Source organism: Pseudophryne corroboree, chromosome 7, assembly GCF_028390025.1.
Source record: "Pseudophryne corroboree isolate aPseCor3 chromosome 7, aPseCor3.hap2, whole genome shotgun sequence".
Taxonomy (NCBI): domain Eukaryota; kingdom Metazoa; phylum Chordata; class Amphibia; order Anura; family Myobatrachidae; genus Pseudophryne; species Pseudophryne corroboree.
In genome coordinates this window covers 44,179,363-44,198,453 of record NC_086450.1, presented here as the reverse complement: position 1 = coordinate 44,198,453, position 19,091 = coordinate 44,179,363, and the positions used below count along the sequence as shown (strand labels likewise).

The 19,091-nt window shown below is 47.3% G+C and overlaps 1 protein-coding gene across 23 annotated transcripts in view; it reads left to right on the top strand.

Moving 5' to 3' along the window:
• UNC80 (unc-80 homolog, NALCN channel complex subunit) overlaps positions 1 to 19,091 on the top strand; it is a 366,195-nt gene that overhangs the window by 329,132 nt on the left and 17,972 nt on the right. For 21 of the 23 annotated variants that reach the window (XM_063933120.1, XM_063933105.1, XM_063933107.1 and 18 more), the window contains one exon: positions 15,011 to 15,207. The exons of 1 other annotated variant lie outside the window; for it this stretch is intronic. In XM_063933120.1, the coding sequence (XP_063789190.1) occupies positions 15,011 to 15,207 (197 nt within the window). Of the gene's footprint in view, positions 1 to 15,010; positions 15,224 to 19,091 lie in introns of all 23 variants that reach the window. One more of the 23 variants, XM_063933109.1, reaches the window with a different exon arrangement.

The following is a 19,091-nucleotide window of genomic DNA, read 5'->3' as shown; positions in this document are numbered from 1 at the left end:
CTGCAGGGGATTAAAGGGTCTATTTACTAAGCCTTGGATGGAAATATAGTAGCTGGAGATAAAGTACCAGCCAATCGGCTCCTAACTGTCATTTTTCAAACACAGCCTGTAACATGGCAGTTAAAAGCCGATTGGCTGCGACTTTATCTCCATCCAAGGCTTAGTAAATAGACCCCTAAATCATTACAGCAGGGGATTAAGTCTGACTGCCCAGTCTCAGTTAATCCTATTAAAGGTCAAGATAAACGTGGACCCATCTGTAGATCAGGGTAAAGAGGTGGATGTAATCTTTTTAGACTTTGCTAAAGCTTTCGACACAGTACCACACATGAGACTTATCTATAAGTTACAAGAACTGGGGCTAGGGAGCACATTATGCACTTAGGTTAGAAATTGGTTGGATAAAAGGGAGCAGCAAGTGGTGGTAAATGGAACTTTTTTTCAAATGGCCTGAAGTAGTAAGTGGTGTGCCACACGGGTCTGTACTTGGACCACTATTGTTCAACATTTACATAAATGATAAAGATGTAGGTCTAGTGAGCATGGTGTCAATTTTTGCAGACTATACCAAACTGTGTAAGGTTATAAATTTGGAGGGGGATGCTGAGTCTCTTTAGAACGACTTATTTAAACTGGAAGCATGGGCAGCAAAATGGAGAATGAGGTTCAATATAGACAATTGTAAGGTAATGCACTTTGGTAGCAAGAACAAAAATACTACCTACATACTAAATAGGGAAAAACTAGGGGACTCTGTACTGGAAAAAGATTTAGGTGTTCACATAGATAACAAAATTAGCAGTAGTAGGAATGCAGCAAATAAGGCAAACAAGGCATTAGCATGCATGAAGCGGGGAACTGATGCAAGGGATGAGAGTTTTATACTCCCATTATATATATATATCACTAGTGAGGCCACATCTCGAATACTGTGCACAATTATGGACACCATACTACAAAAAGGATATCCTGGAACTAGAAAAGGTTCAGAGACAGGCGACCAAATTGATTAGGGGGAAGGAGACGCTAGAATATAAGCAAAGGTTTGCTAGGTTAGGCATGTTTACACTGGAAAAAATGAGATTAAGAGGGGACATGATTAACATTTACATATATATAAGGGGACAATACACAGAGCTAGCGGGGGATTTATTTTTGGTAAAATCAACACAAAGGACATGTGGGCACCCTCTTAGGTTAGAGGAGAGGCGATTTTGCACACAGAGACGGAAAGGTTTCTTCACAGTAAGGACAATACATATTTGGAATTCCCTGCCAGAGAGAGTAGTAATGGCGGACTCAGTCATTACTTTTAAGAGTGGGCTAGATAAATTCCTAATGGATAAGGATATACAGGGCTGTGGTGGGTAAATCATTATAGTAATAAAATAAAAAAGAGGAATAGACATAATGGCTAAACATTCACCACAGTTAAAATTAGTCTGAAAAATATTACAGTGTAGGAGACCACTAACAGGTTGAACTTGATGGACAAATTGTGGCCATCCCATGCAGCAACACATTCCTCTTTTCCCCTGTAGCAACACATTTCCTTACCTCTGCAGCTACACCATCACATCCCCATAGCAACACATTTCCTCACCCCTGCAGCCACACTATCACATCTCCATAGCAACAAATTTCCTCACCTCTGCATCCGTATCATCACATCCCCATAGCAATACATTTTCTCACCTCTGCAGCTACACCATCACATCCCCATAGCAACACATTTCCTCACCTCTGCAGCTACACCATCACATCCCCATAGCAACACATTTCCTCACCTCTGCAGCCACACCATCACATCCCCATAGCAACACATTTCCTCACCTCTGCAGCTACACCATCACATCCCCATAGCAACACATTTCCTCACCTCTGCAGCTGCACCATCACATCCCCATAGCAACACATTTCCTCACCTCTGCAGCTGCACCATCGCATCCCCATAGCAACACATTTCCTCACCTCTGCAGCTACACCATCACATCCCCATAGCAACACATTCACTCACCTCTGCAGCTATACTATCACATCCCCATAGCATACCCTCCAACTGTACCTTTTTAATAGGTACAGTACCTTTTTTTTATGGTCTGTACCTATTTTTGGCTCTCCAAACTTCCATTGAAAGTATAGGAAAAGGGGCGTGGCCACGCCCCCTTTACCCGCGGCCACGCCCTTTTTCTAATTTGTACCGATTTTTGTGTGTAAAATGTTGGAGGGCATGCCATAGCAACACATTTCCTCACCTCTGCAGCTGCACCATCACATCCCCATAGCAACACATTTCCTCACCTGTGCAGCTGCACCATCACATCCCCATAGCAACACATTCACTCACCTCTGCAGCTACACTATCACATCCCCATAGCAACACATTTCCTCACCTCTGCAGCTGCACCATCACATCCCCATAGCAACACATTTCCTCATCTGTGCAGCTGCACCATCACATCCCCATAGCAACGCATCCTCCTGCACTGCTGCTGTACTCTTCCCATTTGGCTCCCACTACGTAATGTGGGGAATACACCTGAATGACTGTGCGACCTAGTGACACATCGATGCAATATAACAATACATCACATCATTGTACACACTACACAATCCGTTATGTGACAACTCAATATTTTGTTACATGCAATGTAACAATACAGCATCAACCATGCAGAACATCCAATGGAACGATTACAATGAATGAGAGTGACAGATTGGGTGCACACTCGGGTCCTAATTCAGATGCGGTTGCAAAGCGGGTATTGTACGCAAATCAGCCAATGTTTTCTTACCGTGCATGCATCTGAGCCGCAGTGCGCATACACAGTGAGTGAAATGCGACTGCGGTCACACTGAGGGATTAGTCGCAAAGTGAGTGACAGGCAGACAGCGTTTGGGGGTGGTAACAATGGATAAACGTAAGCGTGTCATGGCCATTCAGACGGCCTTCTCTGGGCGTGCATAAATGACCAGTTGCGATCTTACTTGCTACTGGAGAGCCCTCTGCATCCCGGGAGAGCAGCTCAGCCTGCGCGTCTTCAGAGCCTCTGGATGACGACCCAATTTGCGAGGATGGTACTGATGTATCAGCAATTATACGCCGTCGGACGGAAATGATGCAACATTAGTGGGCGTCGCAATGCTCAGGTTAGCTTCTGCCCATATCAGCATACAGTTGCAATTGCGTATGGCAAAAGATAGCAACAGCAGCAGCAAGAACAACCGCACCTGTATGAGGCCCACTGGGCCTGATTCCGATTTGTAAGGAAGTACACAGCCGCAGGGAAGTGCAGAGAAGCGGCTGTGCAATACTGTACAAATGAAATGCAAATACAGCAGGAGGAGTCTGTAGGAGATAGACATCTCCTACATGCATCTGCAAGATTCGACTGTCTGATCACGCAGCTTCAGATCACCATCGCCACCATCAGACGCAACTTGCGATGTTAGCAGACCGCAGTCAGTCTGCGTAAGCCAAAGCTTACTCAAACTGCCCGTTGGATCCGCTTCTGATGATGCAGTTCCTGGGCCCGGCGCGACCACCCCCATCCCCCCCACATCCCGTTTTGACCCTGTCTCCACCCCCCAAATGCCTAACTTAAGAGGAGGCTGCGAGCGATATTGCAGGACCCATTCTACACATGTGCACTTGTGCATGCACAGACCCCCAAATATCGTACAGTATTTGTTCGTAAACCATCGGGTTGACGCACAAATCTGAATCTTGCCCAGTATACGACAGTCTGCAGACTGGCTGAATGTACCAAGATTGCGTGGTATATATCGTATAGTGGGGGTAATTCTGAGTTGATCGCAGCAGGAACTTTGTTAGCAGTTGGGCAAAACCATGTGCACTGCAGGGGGGGGGCAGATATAACATGTGCAGAGAGAGTTAGATTTGGGTGGGTTATTTTGTTTCTGTGCAGGGTAAATACTGGCTGCTTTATTTTTACACTGCTATTTAGATTTCAGTTTGAATACACCCCACCCAAATCTAACTCTCTCTGCACATGTTATATCTGCCCCCCCTGCAGTGCACATGGGGGGTCATTCCGAGTTGTTCGCTCGGTATTTTTTTTTTTCGCAACGGAGCGATTAGTCGCTAATGCGCATGCGCAATGTCCGCAGTGCGACTGCGCCAAGTAAATTTGCTATGCAGTTAGGAATTTTACTTACGGCATTACGAGGTTTTTTCTACGTTCTGGTGATCGGAGTGTGATTGACAGGAAGTGGGTGTTTCTGGGCGGAAACAGGCCGTTTTATGGGAGTGTGTGAAAAAACGCTACCGTTTCCGGAAAAAACGCGGGAGTGGCTGGAGAAACGGGGGAGTGTCTGGGCGAACGCTGGGTGTGTTTGTGACGTCAAACCAGGAACGACAAGCACTGAACTGATCGCAGATGCCGAGTAAGTCTGGAGCTACTCAGAAACTGCTAAGAAGTGTCTATTCGCAATTCTGCTAATCTTTCGTTCGCAATTTTGATATGCTAAGATTCACTCCCAGTAGGCGGCGGCTTAGCGTGTGCAAAGCTGCTAAAAGCAGCTTGCGAGCAAACAACTCGGAATGACCCCCATGGTTTTGCCCAACTGCTAACAAATTTTCTGCTGCGATCAACTCAGAATTACCCCCATGGTTTTGCCCAACTGCTAACAAAGTTCCTCCTGCGATCAACTCAGAATTACCCCCAGTGTGCACTCAGCTTAAGGTCAGTAGTGGTGCGATCTAACAGAAAATGCCTCTTAGAAAATAACTGCGCTCCCTGTGACATTAGATTTAGGAATTTTTATTATTATTTTTTTTTCCATGCATCAAACATATAAATAAATGTGGGCGTGCGGGGTTTGCGTGCAGAAGTTATCTCTAACATTCCAGTCTGGCTCTGAGTATGGTATTGATAGTAAATTATACAAAGTTCTTTAATATACAACAGAAACCAGACATTTTTGTTAACAGCAAGCAATTAAAAAACTCTCTGAATTCTTATACTTTTGCTTGCAATACAAACCATTGCTACATCCATTGGGGTATGGGGGTCATTCCGACCCGTTCGCACGCTGCTGGTTGTCGCAGTGGTGCAAATGGGTCAGTTCTGCGCCTGCACGGTGGTCACAATGTGCACGCGCGTCATTGCCCAGCGACAGCCGTCGCCGGGCAACGACCAGAAGAGCGAAGAAAGCGATCGCGCAAGAAGATTGACAGCAGGTAGGCATTCCGGATAGGAAGGCGTGTCCAGGCGTTTGGAGGGCGGATGTCTGACGTCAATTCCGGGACCTGCATCGCTGGATCGATCGCACAGGGTAAGTAACTGTTACCCTGGTCTAGTTCCACACAAAACTTTTTTCGCATAGCAGGGCTGCACAATCGTTCGCAGCCTTGCTATGCAAAAAAGCCCTCCCCCATAGGCGTCGTCGAGTTGATCGCATGGGCAGCAAAAAGTTGCTACGTGCGATCAACTCGGAATGACCCCCTATATTCACTAAGCTGTGAGGTTTTTTTTAGAAGTGCAGATGTTGCCCATAGCAGCCAATCAGATTCAAGCTATTATCTTCCAGAAGCAGCTAGGTAAATGTTAAGTGGAATCTGATTGGTTGCTATGGGCAACATCTCTACTTCTAAAAAAAACTCCCACCTTAGTAAATACACCCTATTGTCTGCACACTTTGCCTTATTCCATAATGCAATATCATAATGCAAGAACCATTAAAACATATACTAAACCTGGGCTAGAAGCAGTGGCTCAGTCAGGTAGTGTAGAACTAGAGCAGTGAGCTGCCATTAGAGAGCCGCCTGGGGCCGCAGGCTGTGCGTGGCTGTGCCAGAGTGTATTGCTTGAAAGCATTGAGTGACAATGAATCTGCCTGTGTGGCATTGCTGCCTCTGGTTTCTTTATTACCGCTTACTGCCATATGTTATAATCATTGATTGTCTCTGGTAGATACCACTGTCACTTGTTTACCTTTTGTAAATGGAAAGTGCGGGGCAAAGGATGGCAAGATAACGGCGCCTGCATGGTTCCCCCTGCTGACGTCAGGCGCTAGATGCATGGAGCCATTACTTGCTGAATGTGTAAAACTGGATTGGAATGAAAAGTTGGGATTCTCTATTCACAGACAAGGGGGTAAATTTACTAAGATTCGTAATTTCCGAAAAAAGGTCAAAGTTCAATCACGAATGACATCGACAGTGTAAAACTGCAACTTTTTGAATTGATTACGATGGATTTACTAAGCTGTCGTATTCGGGTTTTTCTTTTCTTCCGATGTCGATGTCATTCGGTTTTTTTTACCTATTTTTACGGCAGTGATTAGCAAAACACTGCCGTTTTTTTTTACAATCAATCTCGGCCGGATCTGTGTGATCCGTGCTGGGGTTCTTATTTTTTTTTTTTTTAATTAAACAATGTAAAATCCCAAAAAAAAATGCGTGGGGTCCCCCCTCCTAAGCATAACCAGCCTCGGGCTCTTTGAGCCGATCCTGGTTGCAGAAATATGGGGAAAAAATTGACAGGGGTTCCCCCATATTTAAGCAACCAGCATCGGGCTCTGCGCCTGGTCCTGGTCCCAAAAATACGGGGGACAAAAAGAGTAGGGGTCCCCCGTATTTTTAAAACCAGCACCGGGCTCCACTAGCTGGACAGATAATGCCACAGCCGGGGGTCACTTTTATACAGCGCCCTGCGGCCGTGGCATCAAAAATCCAACTAGTCACCCCTGGCCGGGGTACCCTGGGGGAGTGGGGACCCCTTCAATCAAGGGGTCCCCCCCCCCCCCAGCCACCCAAGGGCCAGGGGTGAAGCCCGAGGCTGTCCCCCCCCATCCAATGGGCTGCGGATGGGGGGGCTGATTGCCTTTGTTGTAATTGAAAAGATATTGTTTTTAGTAGCAGTACTACAAGTCCCAGCAATCCTCCCCCGCATGCTGGTACTTGGAGAACCACAAGTACCAGCATGCGGCGGAAAAACGGGCCCGCTGGTACCTGTAGTACTACCACTAAAAAAATACCCAAAAAAACACAAGACACACACACCGTGAAAGTATAATTTTATTACATACATACACACATACATACATACTTACCTTAAGTTCCCACGCAGGTCGGTCCTCTTCTCCAGTAGAATCCAAGGGGTACCTGTTGAAGAAATTATACTCACGAGATCCAGGGGTCCAGGCTCCTCGGGAAATCCAGGGGTAATCCACGTACTTGCATAAAATAAGAAAACGGAAAGCCGAGCCACGAACTGAAAGGGGCCCCATGTTTTCACATGGGACTCCTTTCCACGAATGCCAGAAACCCACTCTGACTGATGTCTAAGTGGGTTTCTTCAGCCAATCAGGGAGTGCCACGTTGTAGCACTCTCCTGATCAGCTGTGTGCTCCTGTCCTCACTGACAGGCAGCACACGGCAGTGTTACAATGTAGCGCCTATGCGCTACATTGTAACCAATGATGGGAACTTTCTGCTCAGCGGTGACGTCACTTTAGGTCAACCGCAGGGCAGAAAGTTCCCATCATTGGTTACAATGTAGCGCATAGGCGCTACATTGTAACACTGCCGTGTGCTGCCTGTCAGTGAGGACAGGACCACACAGCTGATCAGGAGAGTGCTACAACGTGGCGCTCCCTGATTGGCTGAAGAAACCCACTTAGCCAGAAGGCAAAGTGGGTTTCTTGCATTCGGGGAAAGGTGACCCATGTGCAAACATGGGTCCCCTTTCAGTTCGTGGTCGGGACACCGTTTTTTTATTTTTGGCAAGTACGTGGATTAACCCTGGATTTGCCGAGGAGCCTGGACCCCTGGATCTCGTGAGTATAATTTATTCAACAGGTACCCTTGGATTCTACTGGACAAGAGGACCGACCTGCGTGGGGCCATAGGTAAGTATGTATGTATGTGTGTATGTAAGTAATAAAATTATACTTTCACGGTGTGTGTGTCTTGTCTTTTTTTGGGTATTTTTTTAGTGGTAGTACTACAGGTACCAGCGGGCCCGTTTTTCCGCTGCATGCTGGTACTTGTGGTTCTCCAAGTACCAGCATGCGGGGGAGGCTTGCTGGGACTTGTAGTACTGCTACTAAAAACAATATCTTTTATTTTACAACAAAGGCTATCAGCCCTCCCATCCGCAGCCCATTGGATGGGGGGGGACAGCCTCGGGCTTCACCCCTGGCCCTTGGGTGGCTGGGGGGGGGGACCCCTTGATTGAAGGGGTCCCCACTCCCCCAGGGTACCCCGGCCAGGGGTGACTAGTTGGATTTTTGATGCCACGGCCGCAGGGCGCTGTATAAAAGTGACCCCCGGCTGTGGCATTATCTGTCCAGCTAGTGGAGCCCGGTGCTGGTTTTAAAAATACGGGGGACCCCTACTCTTTTTGTCCCCCGTATTTTTGGGACCAGGACCAGGCGCAGAGCCCGATGCTGGTTGCTTAAATATGGGGGAACCCCTGTCATTTTTTTTCCCATATTTCTGCAACCAGGATCGGCTCAAAGAGCCCGAGGCTGGTTATGCTTAGGAGGGGGGACCCCACGCAATTTTTTTAGCACAAATAAGCACTTTCCCACCCCTTCCCACTGATATACATGCACGGATCTCATGGATCCCTGCATGCATCTCAAATCACGGATAAAAAAAGCAGGTCTGTTTTTTTTTAGGACTTTTTTACGAGTTGTAATTTTTCACGGCAGTGTTTTGTGTTTTTTTGCTTTGCACTTCTTAGTAAATGACCGAGATTCATACTTAAACAGCCGCGTTTTGACCGATGGTGTATTCATTCGTAATTTTTTACATGAACTAGCAAAAAATTACGAATGCCCTCATCACTGCCGTGATTAGTGTTTAGTAAATGACCGAGATTTACCGAGATGACACTTTGATGAAAAAACGGCATCTCGGTCAAAATCGGGAGCTTAGTAAATATACCCAAAGATATTTAAATGATCTTAAATCAGCTTTAAGGGGCAGAGATGGCAAATTTAAGGGGGTTTATTTTCAATGGATGGCTAGAAAGCATATTTCCCCACTACCCTTTAATTACAGTCAAAACAATATGAACCATAGTGCCATTGGGACACTCTATATACGAAGGACCTAATTCAGTGGTGATCTGCATTCATCTCCTCACATGCGGGGTACGCAGAGCCGGCCTTAGGCATAGGCAAACTAGGCAAATGCCTAGGGCATTTGGTATGCTTAGGGGCACCAGCAGCTTCTGCTGATTAAAATGATATGCGGCATGCCTATATTCTGTGTGTGACTGTGGCTGTATCTGCATACGAAATGCTACGTGTATTCCTGAAAATCACTGTAATGTAGCATTTCGTATGCAGATACAGCTGCAGTCGCACACAGAATATAGGCATGCTGCATATCATTTTAATCAGCAGGAGCTGCTTGTGCATCCTAGCCACATAGTTATGCAAATAAGATGCATTTTCATAAAGAAAAGGCGCTCAACATTAGCAGAGCTGCCAGCTGACTCATGCCAGGCATCTCCTGCAGAACTAGCGGCGGTGCTAGGAGGCACCAGCCAAAATCTTGCCTAGGGCATCATATTGTTTAGGGCAGACTCTGGGGGGACGTGACACACACACACACACACACACACACACACACACACACACACACAGTGAAGGATTTCAAATGATTAAAAATAATGTGGGGTATGGCTATCCGAATCTCAGATATGTTTCCAAGAACTGTGCACACTGCCCTGAGGAAGCTCTGCTTATCGAAACGCGTTGGCTTCCTTGGAGGGTCTGAAATAAGGCATCATATCCAGACAGACTTGTCCGGAATCCCTTATATTTATTACAACACGTCCCCACTATGACCTTCAATTGATTTTATGTTTTTGCTGAGAGCTCGGGAGGAGAGGGAGGTAGAGGTCGCATGAAGGAGAAGGAGAAGATGTGTGGGTTACGGGTCCACCACTGTCAGCCACTTATGTGTCTTGGCCACGGTCTGCTTCTGCTCACAATTGGACATTGACACTTTTCAGCGCATGCACAGAGTGAAGCCACCCAATTCCCTGCTACGCATAGTGGCATAGTGCTCACTCTCTATCATTCCCAGTCTAATCTGGTTTCCATCTCCGCCAATGTACTGGAGTCACAGCACAAAGGTGTTTGCCCAGGCAGAAAAATCAGCATAACCAGAAGTTCCCATCATAACCCAGTTGTAGGCAATGTCGGCAAGACCCGTCATCTGTTGTTAGCATTTGTCGCACTTGCAGTTGCCCTGAGATCACATAGTTTTGTACATGCCCACATGGGGGTGATTTGGTGGGCCGTCGTTGGTGCCGTTGCAACATCACATCACAGGCATTGCCTGCAATCGAATTGACCCATTCGATTTCACTGGGAATGGCCTGCATTCTGCATGTGTGACACCAACTGTACGAAAGACAACTTGATGCTCCAGGATCATGCTGATGTCGTGTTTCTAACACAGTAGTGTGAGAATATGGTGCCAGCAGGGCCGTCTTTTCGTATGGGCTCAATGGGCATTTGCCCAAGGGCCCAAGGAGTATAAGGGCCCTAGGCTGATAGCTGAGGCCCCTCTCTTTCCAGGGGTACCAGATTTTTGAAAATCGTCCCTTTGAAACTGGAGATATTCTATGTCAAACCAGTGGTCCCCATCCAAGCCTGTTAATTGCTTTTCTCAGCCAGATATCTCAAGTTCTGTCTAGCTTAGAGTTTTTCTGAGGGTATACTCCAAAAGCTGGGACTCTCCTCTTTCAGTGGACACTGGCAGCTTGTCTGTACTATGCCCAGAACCAGAGATATCAGCCTTCCAGCAGCTGGTCCCTGCTCCAGCTCCACACGCCTGGTATGCTCGGGCTCCTGAACTCTGATCCCCATGTCCCAGTACCTCCTGAAAGGTGAGACTCTCTAGTTTTTTTTTATTCCATTCAAAGCTAAGAAATGTATTTCCAGGAACTGGAGATATCTGCAGTCAAGCAAGTTGCCCTCCCACCAGAAAATTATTAATTTTAAGCCCACTCCACTCTCCACCCCACCCTATGTATTAAACACCCCCTACCACCCTGGCAGTCATGTACCGGGGCCCCTTCATTCAGCACATGCCCCCTTTTACAGTCTAGTGTTCTCCCTCCCGCCCCATTTGTGCAGTAAAAGAGTAATTAGCAGAAATTACTGCTCCAGGTCCTACATGCTGAGCGGAAGATAGAACACCCCCTACCGCCTGCAGGACATCAAAGCTGCCACTGATAGCACCTACCACCCCTACCGCTGGAGGTTGGGTAGGGGCCCCAGTGCATTGCTGTGCTCAGGGGCCTACACTGCTGTTAAGACGGCCCTGGATGCCAGGTGGGGGCTTGCTCTTCACCAAAAAGGGAACAACTTACTGCTTGCTTTGCACAGAACATACATTTCTGTCAGTGTTATAATAATAGGAAAAAATAATAATAATAGGAGATATTTGTGAAATTCTTTTCAACTGTAACTTCTTTTAGCTGCAGCTTTTTTTGGTACAATTTTTTTAAATTAATTTAAACATTTAAAGAGTTCACTTTACAGATGCTGAGTACAGTACAAAACCCTATGATGTTATACAGGAAGTTCAAAAAGTCCCTCCGCAGTGACTGATAAGTAATATGACTAAATATATTTGTAAACACTTTATTTACATTAAATAAAAGAGAATCGTTTGTGCTGCAGGGTCTGTAGTGCATTCCGCACTGACTTTGTCCGTCTCTGGCCTCCCATGACTATAGAGGAGATCTGCAGCCAGAGATAGCGCTCACTATGGAGGGACTTTTTGAACTCCTTGTATATAAGAACCCTGGTTCAGTGCATAGTTTAAAATGAATAAAGAACATGGTAACAGAAGATTTGGATAAGAATAGCTGCAAGTAGATACTAGGTTAGTCAATTAAAGCAGAGTATAGCTGCACAGGCTTGCTGGAACCAGTAGTGCCACATGATAAAATTCCATTGTTTGCATTTTAAACCCTTACTACCCCACACACAGCTCAGAGCACCATTAATATCTGCATTGGACTACGGCCCTCATTCCGAGTTGTTCGCTCGGTATTTTTCATCGCATCGCAATGAAAATCCGCTTAGTACGCATGCGCAATGTTCGCACTGCGACTGCGCCAAGTAACTTTACTATGAAGAAAGTAATTTTACTCACGGCTTTTTCATCGCTCCGGCGATCGTAATGTGATTGACAGGAAATGGGTGTTACTGGGCGGAAACACGGCGTTTCAGGGGCGTGTGGCTGAAAACGCTACCGTTTCCGGAAAAAACGCAGGAGTGGCCGGGGAAACGGTGGGAGTGCCTGGGCGAACGCTGGGTGTGTTTGTGACGTCAACCAGGAACGACAAGCACTGAACTGATCGCACAGGCAGAGTAAGTCTGAAGCTACTCTGAAACTGCTAAGTAGTTAGTAATCGCAATATTGCGAATACATCGGTCGCAATTTTAAGAAGCTAAGATTCACTCCCAGTAGGCGGCGGCTTAGCGTGTGTAACTCTGCTAAATTCGCCTTGCGACCGATCAACTCGGAATGAGGGCCTATATTTTTGCTATATAGTGGTGCTAGCTTTTTTCTTTTTTTTTTTAAGCCATATTTCCCTAGGCCTGTGCTGAACAGACTGGGTTTGTCTCTTACTATTACAGACAGTGGCAGATCCGGGGAGGGCGTAATCAGGGCGGTCCCCTACACATGTGACATTTTCCTCCCTGCCTACAGCAGTAGGGGTGAATCTAGCAGCAGAGTTCGAGTGTGCGGCATATCAGGGCTCCGCCACTGATAACAGGGGGGCCCATACTGTGGGTATCACAGTTGTATTATATGACCATACTAGCCCAGCCTGCTGTAGTTTGGTACTTGGGGCCCTCCACACATTAGTGAAAAACAGCCATTGCTGGGAGTGCTGGAGGACGGATCACTTTTGGGAAGGAGGACATTCTTTCTTCTTCTGTTTTTTTTTTTTTTTTTAAATATACATTAAAATGGCAGTCATCATCATCCAGTGGACGCTGACCTGCATTTCAAGTATGCCGCCACTTAAAATAATATATAGTGATGTGCCTTAAAAATGTACCTTCATGTGGAAATATGTAATATACTTTACTGAGCTATACACAGTGCTTAAAGTGGTCCTAGTGAGGTGGTAGAAATCACCCCCCCCTCGGTGCCCATGTAATAAAGCGATTGCGCGTGCCGTATGGGCGTAGTCTCAAAAAGAAAGGGACGTGGTCACGCAATAGTATCCCCAACTAAAATTATGCCGCACAGTAGCACAATCTTATTCACATTACACCACATAGTAGTGTCCCTTTTTCATGTTATGACACTCATACACAAAGCCCACAGTAGTAGCACCCCTAATACACATAATGCCCACAGTAGTAGCACCCCTAATACACATAATGACCACAGTAGTAGAACCCCTAATACACATAATGCCCACAGTAGTAGCACCCCTAATACACATAATGACCACAGCAGTAGCAGCCCTAGTACACATAATGGCCACAGCAGTAGCGCCTCTTATGCAATGCCCACAGTTGTAGTGCCCCTTATGCAATGTCCACTGTACTGGTAGTGCCCACAATGGTAGTGCCCCTTATATCGAGCCCATAGTAGTGGTGCCCCTTATGCAATGCCCCCAGTAGTAGTGCCCCTTATGTCCCCAGGAGTGATGCCCCTTATGAAGTGCCCCCTATACAATGCCCTCATAAGTAGTGCCCCCAGTAGTAATGCCCTTAGTGGTAATGCCCCTATGTAGTATTGCCCCTGTATAGTGCTGCCTGTAGTAATGCCCCCAGTCATCTAGCCCCAAGTCGTTTAGCCCCCTGTAGTTATGCCCCCAGGAGTTTAGCCCCCTGTAGTTATAGCTAGCCCCCAGTATTTTACCCCCCCCCCTGTAGTTTAGCCCCCCTGTGGTTATGCCCCCAGTGGTAATGCTCCCAGTAGTTTAGCCCCCTGTATTTTAACCCCCCCCCCCCCTGTAGTTTAGCCCCCTGTAGTTTAGCCCCCCCTGTGGCTATGCTCCCTGTAGTTTATCACCCCTGTGGTTGTGCCCCCTGTAGTTATGCCCCCTGTAGTCTACCCCCCCCCCCCGTAGTTTAGCCCCCGCATTAGTTTAGCCCCTGTAGTTATGCCCCCCCCCCCAGTAGTTTAGCCCCCCTTTGGTTATGCCCCCTGTAATTTAGCCCCCTGTAGTTATGCCCCCAGTAGTTTAGCCCCCCAGTGGTAATGCCCCCAGTAGTTTAGCCCATGAAGATATGCCCCCCCAGTAGTTTAGCTTCCCTGTGGTAATGCCCCCAAGTAGTTATGCCCCCCTATAGTTTAGCCCCCCAGTGGTAATGCCCCTAGGAGTTTAGCCCCCTATGGTTTTGCCCCCTGTTGTTTACTCATTTTAACCCCTAGCTATACATATGTGCAGTTAAAAAACAAGTAAATGCTCCCCAATACTTCTACGCTATGGAAGCAAATACATCCAATGTCCCCCTCACTCACTTATCAGCCAATCACTGTACATCATGTGTCCTGTGCAGACAACACACTAGTGACATCAGCATGACCTGTATGATAAATAGCAATGACCGGCTCCCGCCTGCTGTGGGAATAACTGGGCCTTAGTTTAATGTAAAACATTGGAGGTGGGGTTATACTTTCCACTGTGCAGCGTCTACACCACTGATGGTTTGATGGACAGCTTATTATCATCTATGACTGAGGAGGAAACCTGAAACCTCCTGAAGATGGCAAGAGGAGAGGTTTCCCATAGCAACCAGTCTATAAAATGATAGCTAGAAGCTGATTGGTTGCTATGGGCACCGTCTCCACCTGTGCTCTTTAGAAGGTTTGATACATCCTCCTCTTGAGTTCCTGCTTTCTATTTCTCGTTGTTTTATATTTGAATTGTCTCCACGTTAGTCCCCTTTTAATGCACCCACCATAACCAGCATGCATGGATGACGTCATATTGTACCTGCCTTATCATGGCCCCTTCTACTTTTTTTTTTTTTCCTGCAGTGGATCAGAAGAGATCTGTAACCTTTACTGAGACACAGCCTCAGCCATCCACATCCCATGCTGATGTCCCTCCCATAGCGCCACCTTCTGGCTGCAGCCCTGCACCAGCCATCAAACAAGTGTCTGCAGAGAGCCCTGTACTCACCTCCTCTCCTTCCATCACTGTGGCTGACCTCCACAGCCAGACTGACAGCCAGGTAACCCCACAAACAGGTTAGAGCACGTGGACCTCACCTCCTTTACACACAGTCAGTGTATGGTAGGGGCCTGGACACAGATCAGTACAGGGCCAGTACCTATTATTATTATTATTTTTTTTAGATTTTTATTATAAAGATTTTAATTTAATCTCTTCTCATGTAGCAGCCCCGAGACATTTGGCCATAATGCAGTCATTAGAAAAATGAAAACGTTATGGGAGGAGATTGATCAGGCCTCTTAAAAAGGAGGCGTGGAGGTGTTTCCCCATAACAGCCAATGAAATTCTAGCTATCATTTATCTAGAACAATGGTTCTCAAAATCGGTCCTCAGGACCCCACACAGTGCATGTTTTGCAGGTAACCCAGCAGGTGCACAGGTGTATTAATTACTCACTGACACATTTTAAAAGGTCCACAGGTGGAGCTCATTATTTCAATTGTGATTCTATGAGGAGACCTGCAAAACATGCACTGTGTGGGGTCCTGAGGACCGAGTTTGAGAACCTGTGATCTAGAATATTCAAAATCGTACATTACCGATGCGGGGTCTTCTGATGCAACACCGGGATCTGAGCTGCTGGCAAGAGGCGAAAGACTCAGCTGCAGAGCAGAAGTGTTCACCTCTGGGCTAGTCCCCAAATCATCAACATCTTGTACTTGCCTGCAGCCCGCAGTCTATTACATATACCCCCTGGCCTCTCTTATTACCTTTATATTGAGAATCATTATATGAAAATACCAATAAGAATGGTATATACAGTATGATTTTTGGGGTGCCGCACCCTGCACCTAGATATAGCGCTAGGGACCCCCAATACACAGAGAGGCCTTGACATGGCTTGGGGGCTTATTCATACATTTGCGCAAATATATCTCTGAATTCTAATATTGTGTAGGATGTAAAACAAAATGCTTTTTTTCATGATATGAAAGGTGTTGGATAACTTTACAATAATTACTGATGTTACTGATATAAATTGACCATAAATTGTCCCAGCATGCCCTACCACAGTTGTGCCATTAGGGAATGCTAAAACTGTGGCTGGGCATGCTGGGATGTGTAGTTCCCAACAGCTGGAGAGCCACAGGTTGGCCAGGCCTCACTGCAGCCATAAATAGATCTCCAAAATCGCGCTGTTTGTACAGTAGGTAATGACCTAAATAGCGGAGCATGGAACACAGCCTACACTAAGAAGGTCACTGCCCCCGCATATGCTCCTGTGTGTATGAAGGACGCTGTGGCATATAGACCCCTGAAAAAAAAAAAAATATATATTTACTGTATATTGGATCAAAGTTAAGATAAAAGGAACTTGAAAGACTCCAGATTATTTTCTGTCCGGATAAAGCAGTTTGCTGTAATGGATGCTGTGTGATGTGATGCCAGACTCACTTGATTATTATTTCAAAGACTTAAACCATCTAAGTCACTGCAAGTCGTTGGTTTGAAGCCGAATCCGTCTGTGAAAGTAAATACGTTTCCCGCTCTATCTCCTAGATTCCGGCCAGACTGTAAATGTAATTTTCTATGATATTTTTAAATATTTTAGTCAAAATCAGACAGAAGTAGATCATGAATATTCAGCATAGACCGTTATAACGCCAGAGTCACAACACATATAAAGGATGGAAAACAAGGAGCACGCACCACAAAAAATATATCAACTCCAGGTGCAAGAACGGAAGGCTAATATATGGCCTAATTCAGACTGGATCGCTGCAGCGGCAGCTATCGCAGTCTGAATCCATATGTGGAGTGCACACGTGCAGCTGATTGACAAGCAGAGGCGGTCGCGGGGCAGGAAGGGGCGTGCCAATGGCGTTAGGACGCCATTGGCGAGGCACGGTCCGGACAACAGAGGCATGCCCGGACCATTGGGGGGCGGGTCGCGGCGGCTGAGTGAGGTCACACGCAACCGATGCGACCCGGGACTGAAGAGGGTCCGATAGGTTGTGTGAGATAAGAAAGCATGTGAGCAGGGACGGTGCTAGGGTGTCCGGCGGCCCCCTGTAAACAATAAATTTGCGCCCTCCCTCCCAAATGTAATAAAGGGACAGTGCTTGCCAAAGGGGCGTGGTCTCACATGGAAGGGGCGTGGCCACATATAGTGTCCCCAATTCAAATTCAGCCACACACTATCACAATCGTATTCACATTATACCACACGTAGTGCCCCTGATTCATATTGCACCAAATAGTTGTGTACCTAATTCACATTACGACACACAGTAGTGCTCCTTATACACATTACCCACAGTAGTGTCCCTTATACAAATAACACCCGCAGTAGTAGTGCCACACAAAATGCCCACAATGATAGCGTGCCTAATACATAATGCTCACAATAGTCGTGCCACTCAGAATGCCCACACCAGTAGTGCCACACAGAACGCCCACAGTAGTCATGCCACACAGAACGCCCACGGTAGTCGTGCCACACAGAATGCCTACAGTAGTCGTGCCGCACAGAACGCCCACAGTAGTCATGCCACACAGAACGCCCACAGTAGTCATGCCACACAGAACGCCCACAGTAGTCATGCCACACAGAACGCCCACAGTAGTCATGCCACACAGAACGCCCACAGTAGTCATGCCACACAGAACGCCCACGGTAGTCGTGCCACACAGAATGCCTACAGTAGTCGTGCCGCACAGAACGCCCACAGTAGTCATGCCACACAGAACGCCCACAGTAGTCATGCCACACAGAACGCCCACAGTAGTCATGCCACACAGAACGCCCACAGTAGTCATGCCACACAGAACGCCTACAGTAGTCATGCCACACAGAACGCCTACAGTAGTCATGCCACACAGAACGCCCACAGTAGTCATGCCACACAGAACGCCTACAGTAGTCATGCCACACAGAACGCCCACAGTAGTCATGCCACACAGAACGCCCACAGTAGTCATGCCACACAGAACGCCTACAGTAGTCATGCCACACAGAACGCCCACAGTAGTCATGCCACACAGAACGCCCACAGTAGTCATGCCACACAGAACTCCTACAGTAGTCATGCCACACAGAGCGCACACAGTAGTCGTGCCACACAGAGCACCCACAGTAGTCATGCCACACAGAACGCCCACAGTAGTCATGCCACACAGAGCACCCACAGTAGTCATGCCACACAGAACGCCCACAGTAGTCATGCCACACAGAACGCCCACAGTAGTCATGCCACACAGAACGCCTACAGTAGTCATGCCACACAGAGCACCCACAGTAGTCGTGCCACACAGAACGCCCACAGTAGTCATGCCACACAGAACGCCTACAGTAGTCATGCCACACAGAACTCCTACAGTAGTCATGCCACACAGAGCGCACACAGTAGTCGTGCCACACAGAGCACCCACAGTAGTCGTGCCACACAGAACGCCCACAGTAGTCATGCCACACAGAGCACCCACAGTAGTCGTGCCACACAGAACGCCCACAGTAGTCATGCCACACAGAACGCCTACAGTAGTCATGCCACACAGAGCACCCACAGTAGTCGTGCCACACAGAACGCCCACAGTAGTCATGCCACACAGAGCACCCACAGTAGTCATGCCACACAGAACGCCCACAGTAGTCATGCCACACAGAACTCCTACAGTAGTCATGCCACACAGAGCACCCACAGTAGTCGTGCCACACAGAACGCCTACAGTAGACGTGCCACACAGAACGCCCACAGTAGTCATGCCACACAGAACGCCCACAGTAGTCATGCCACACAGAACGCCTACAGTAGTCATGCCACACAGAACGCCCACAGTAGTCATGCCACACAGAACGCCCACAGTAGTCATGCCACACAGAACTCCTACAGTAGTCATGCCACACAGAGCGCACACAGTAGTCGTGCCACACAGAGCACC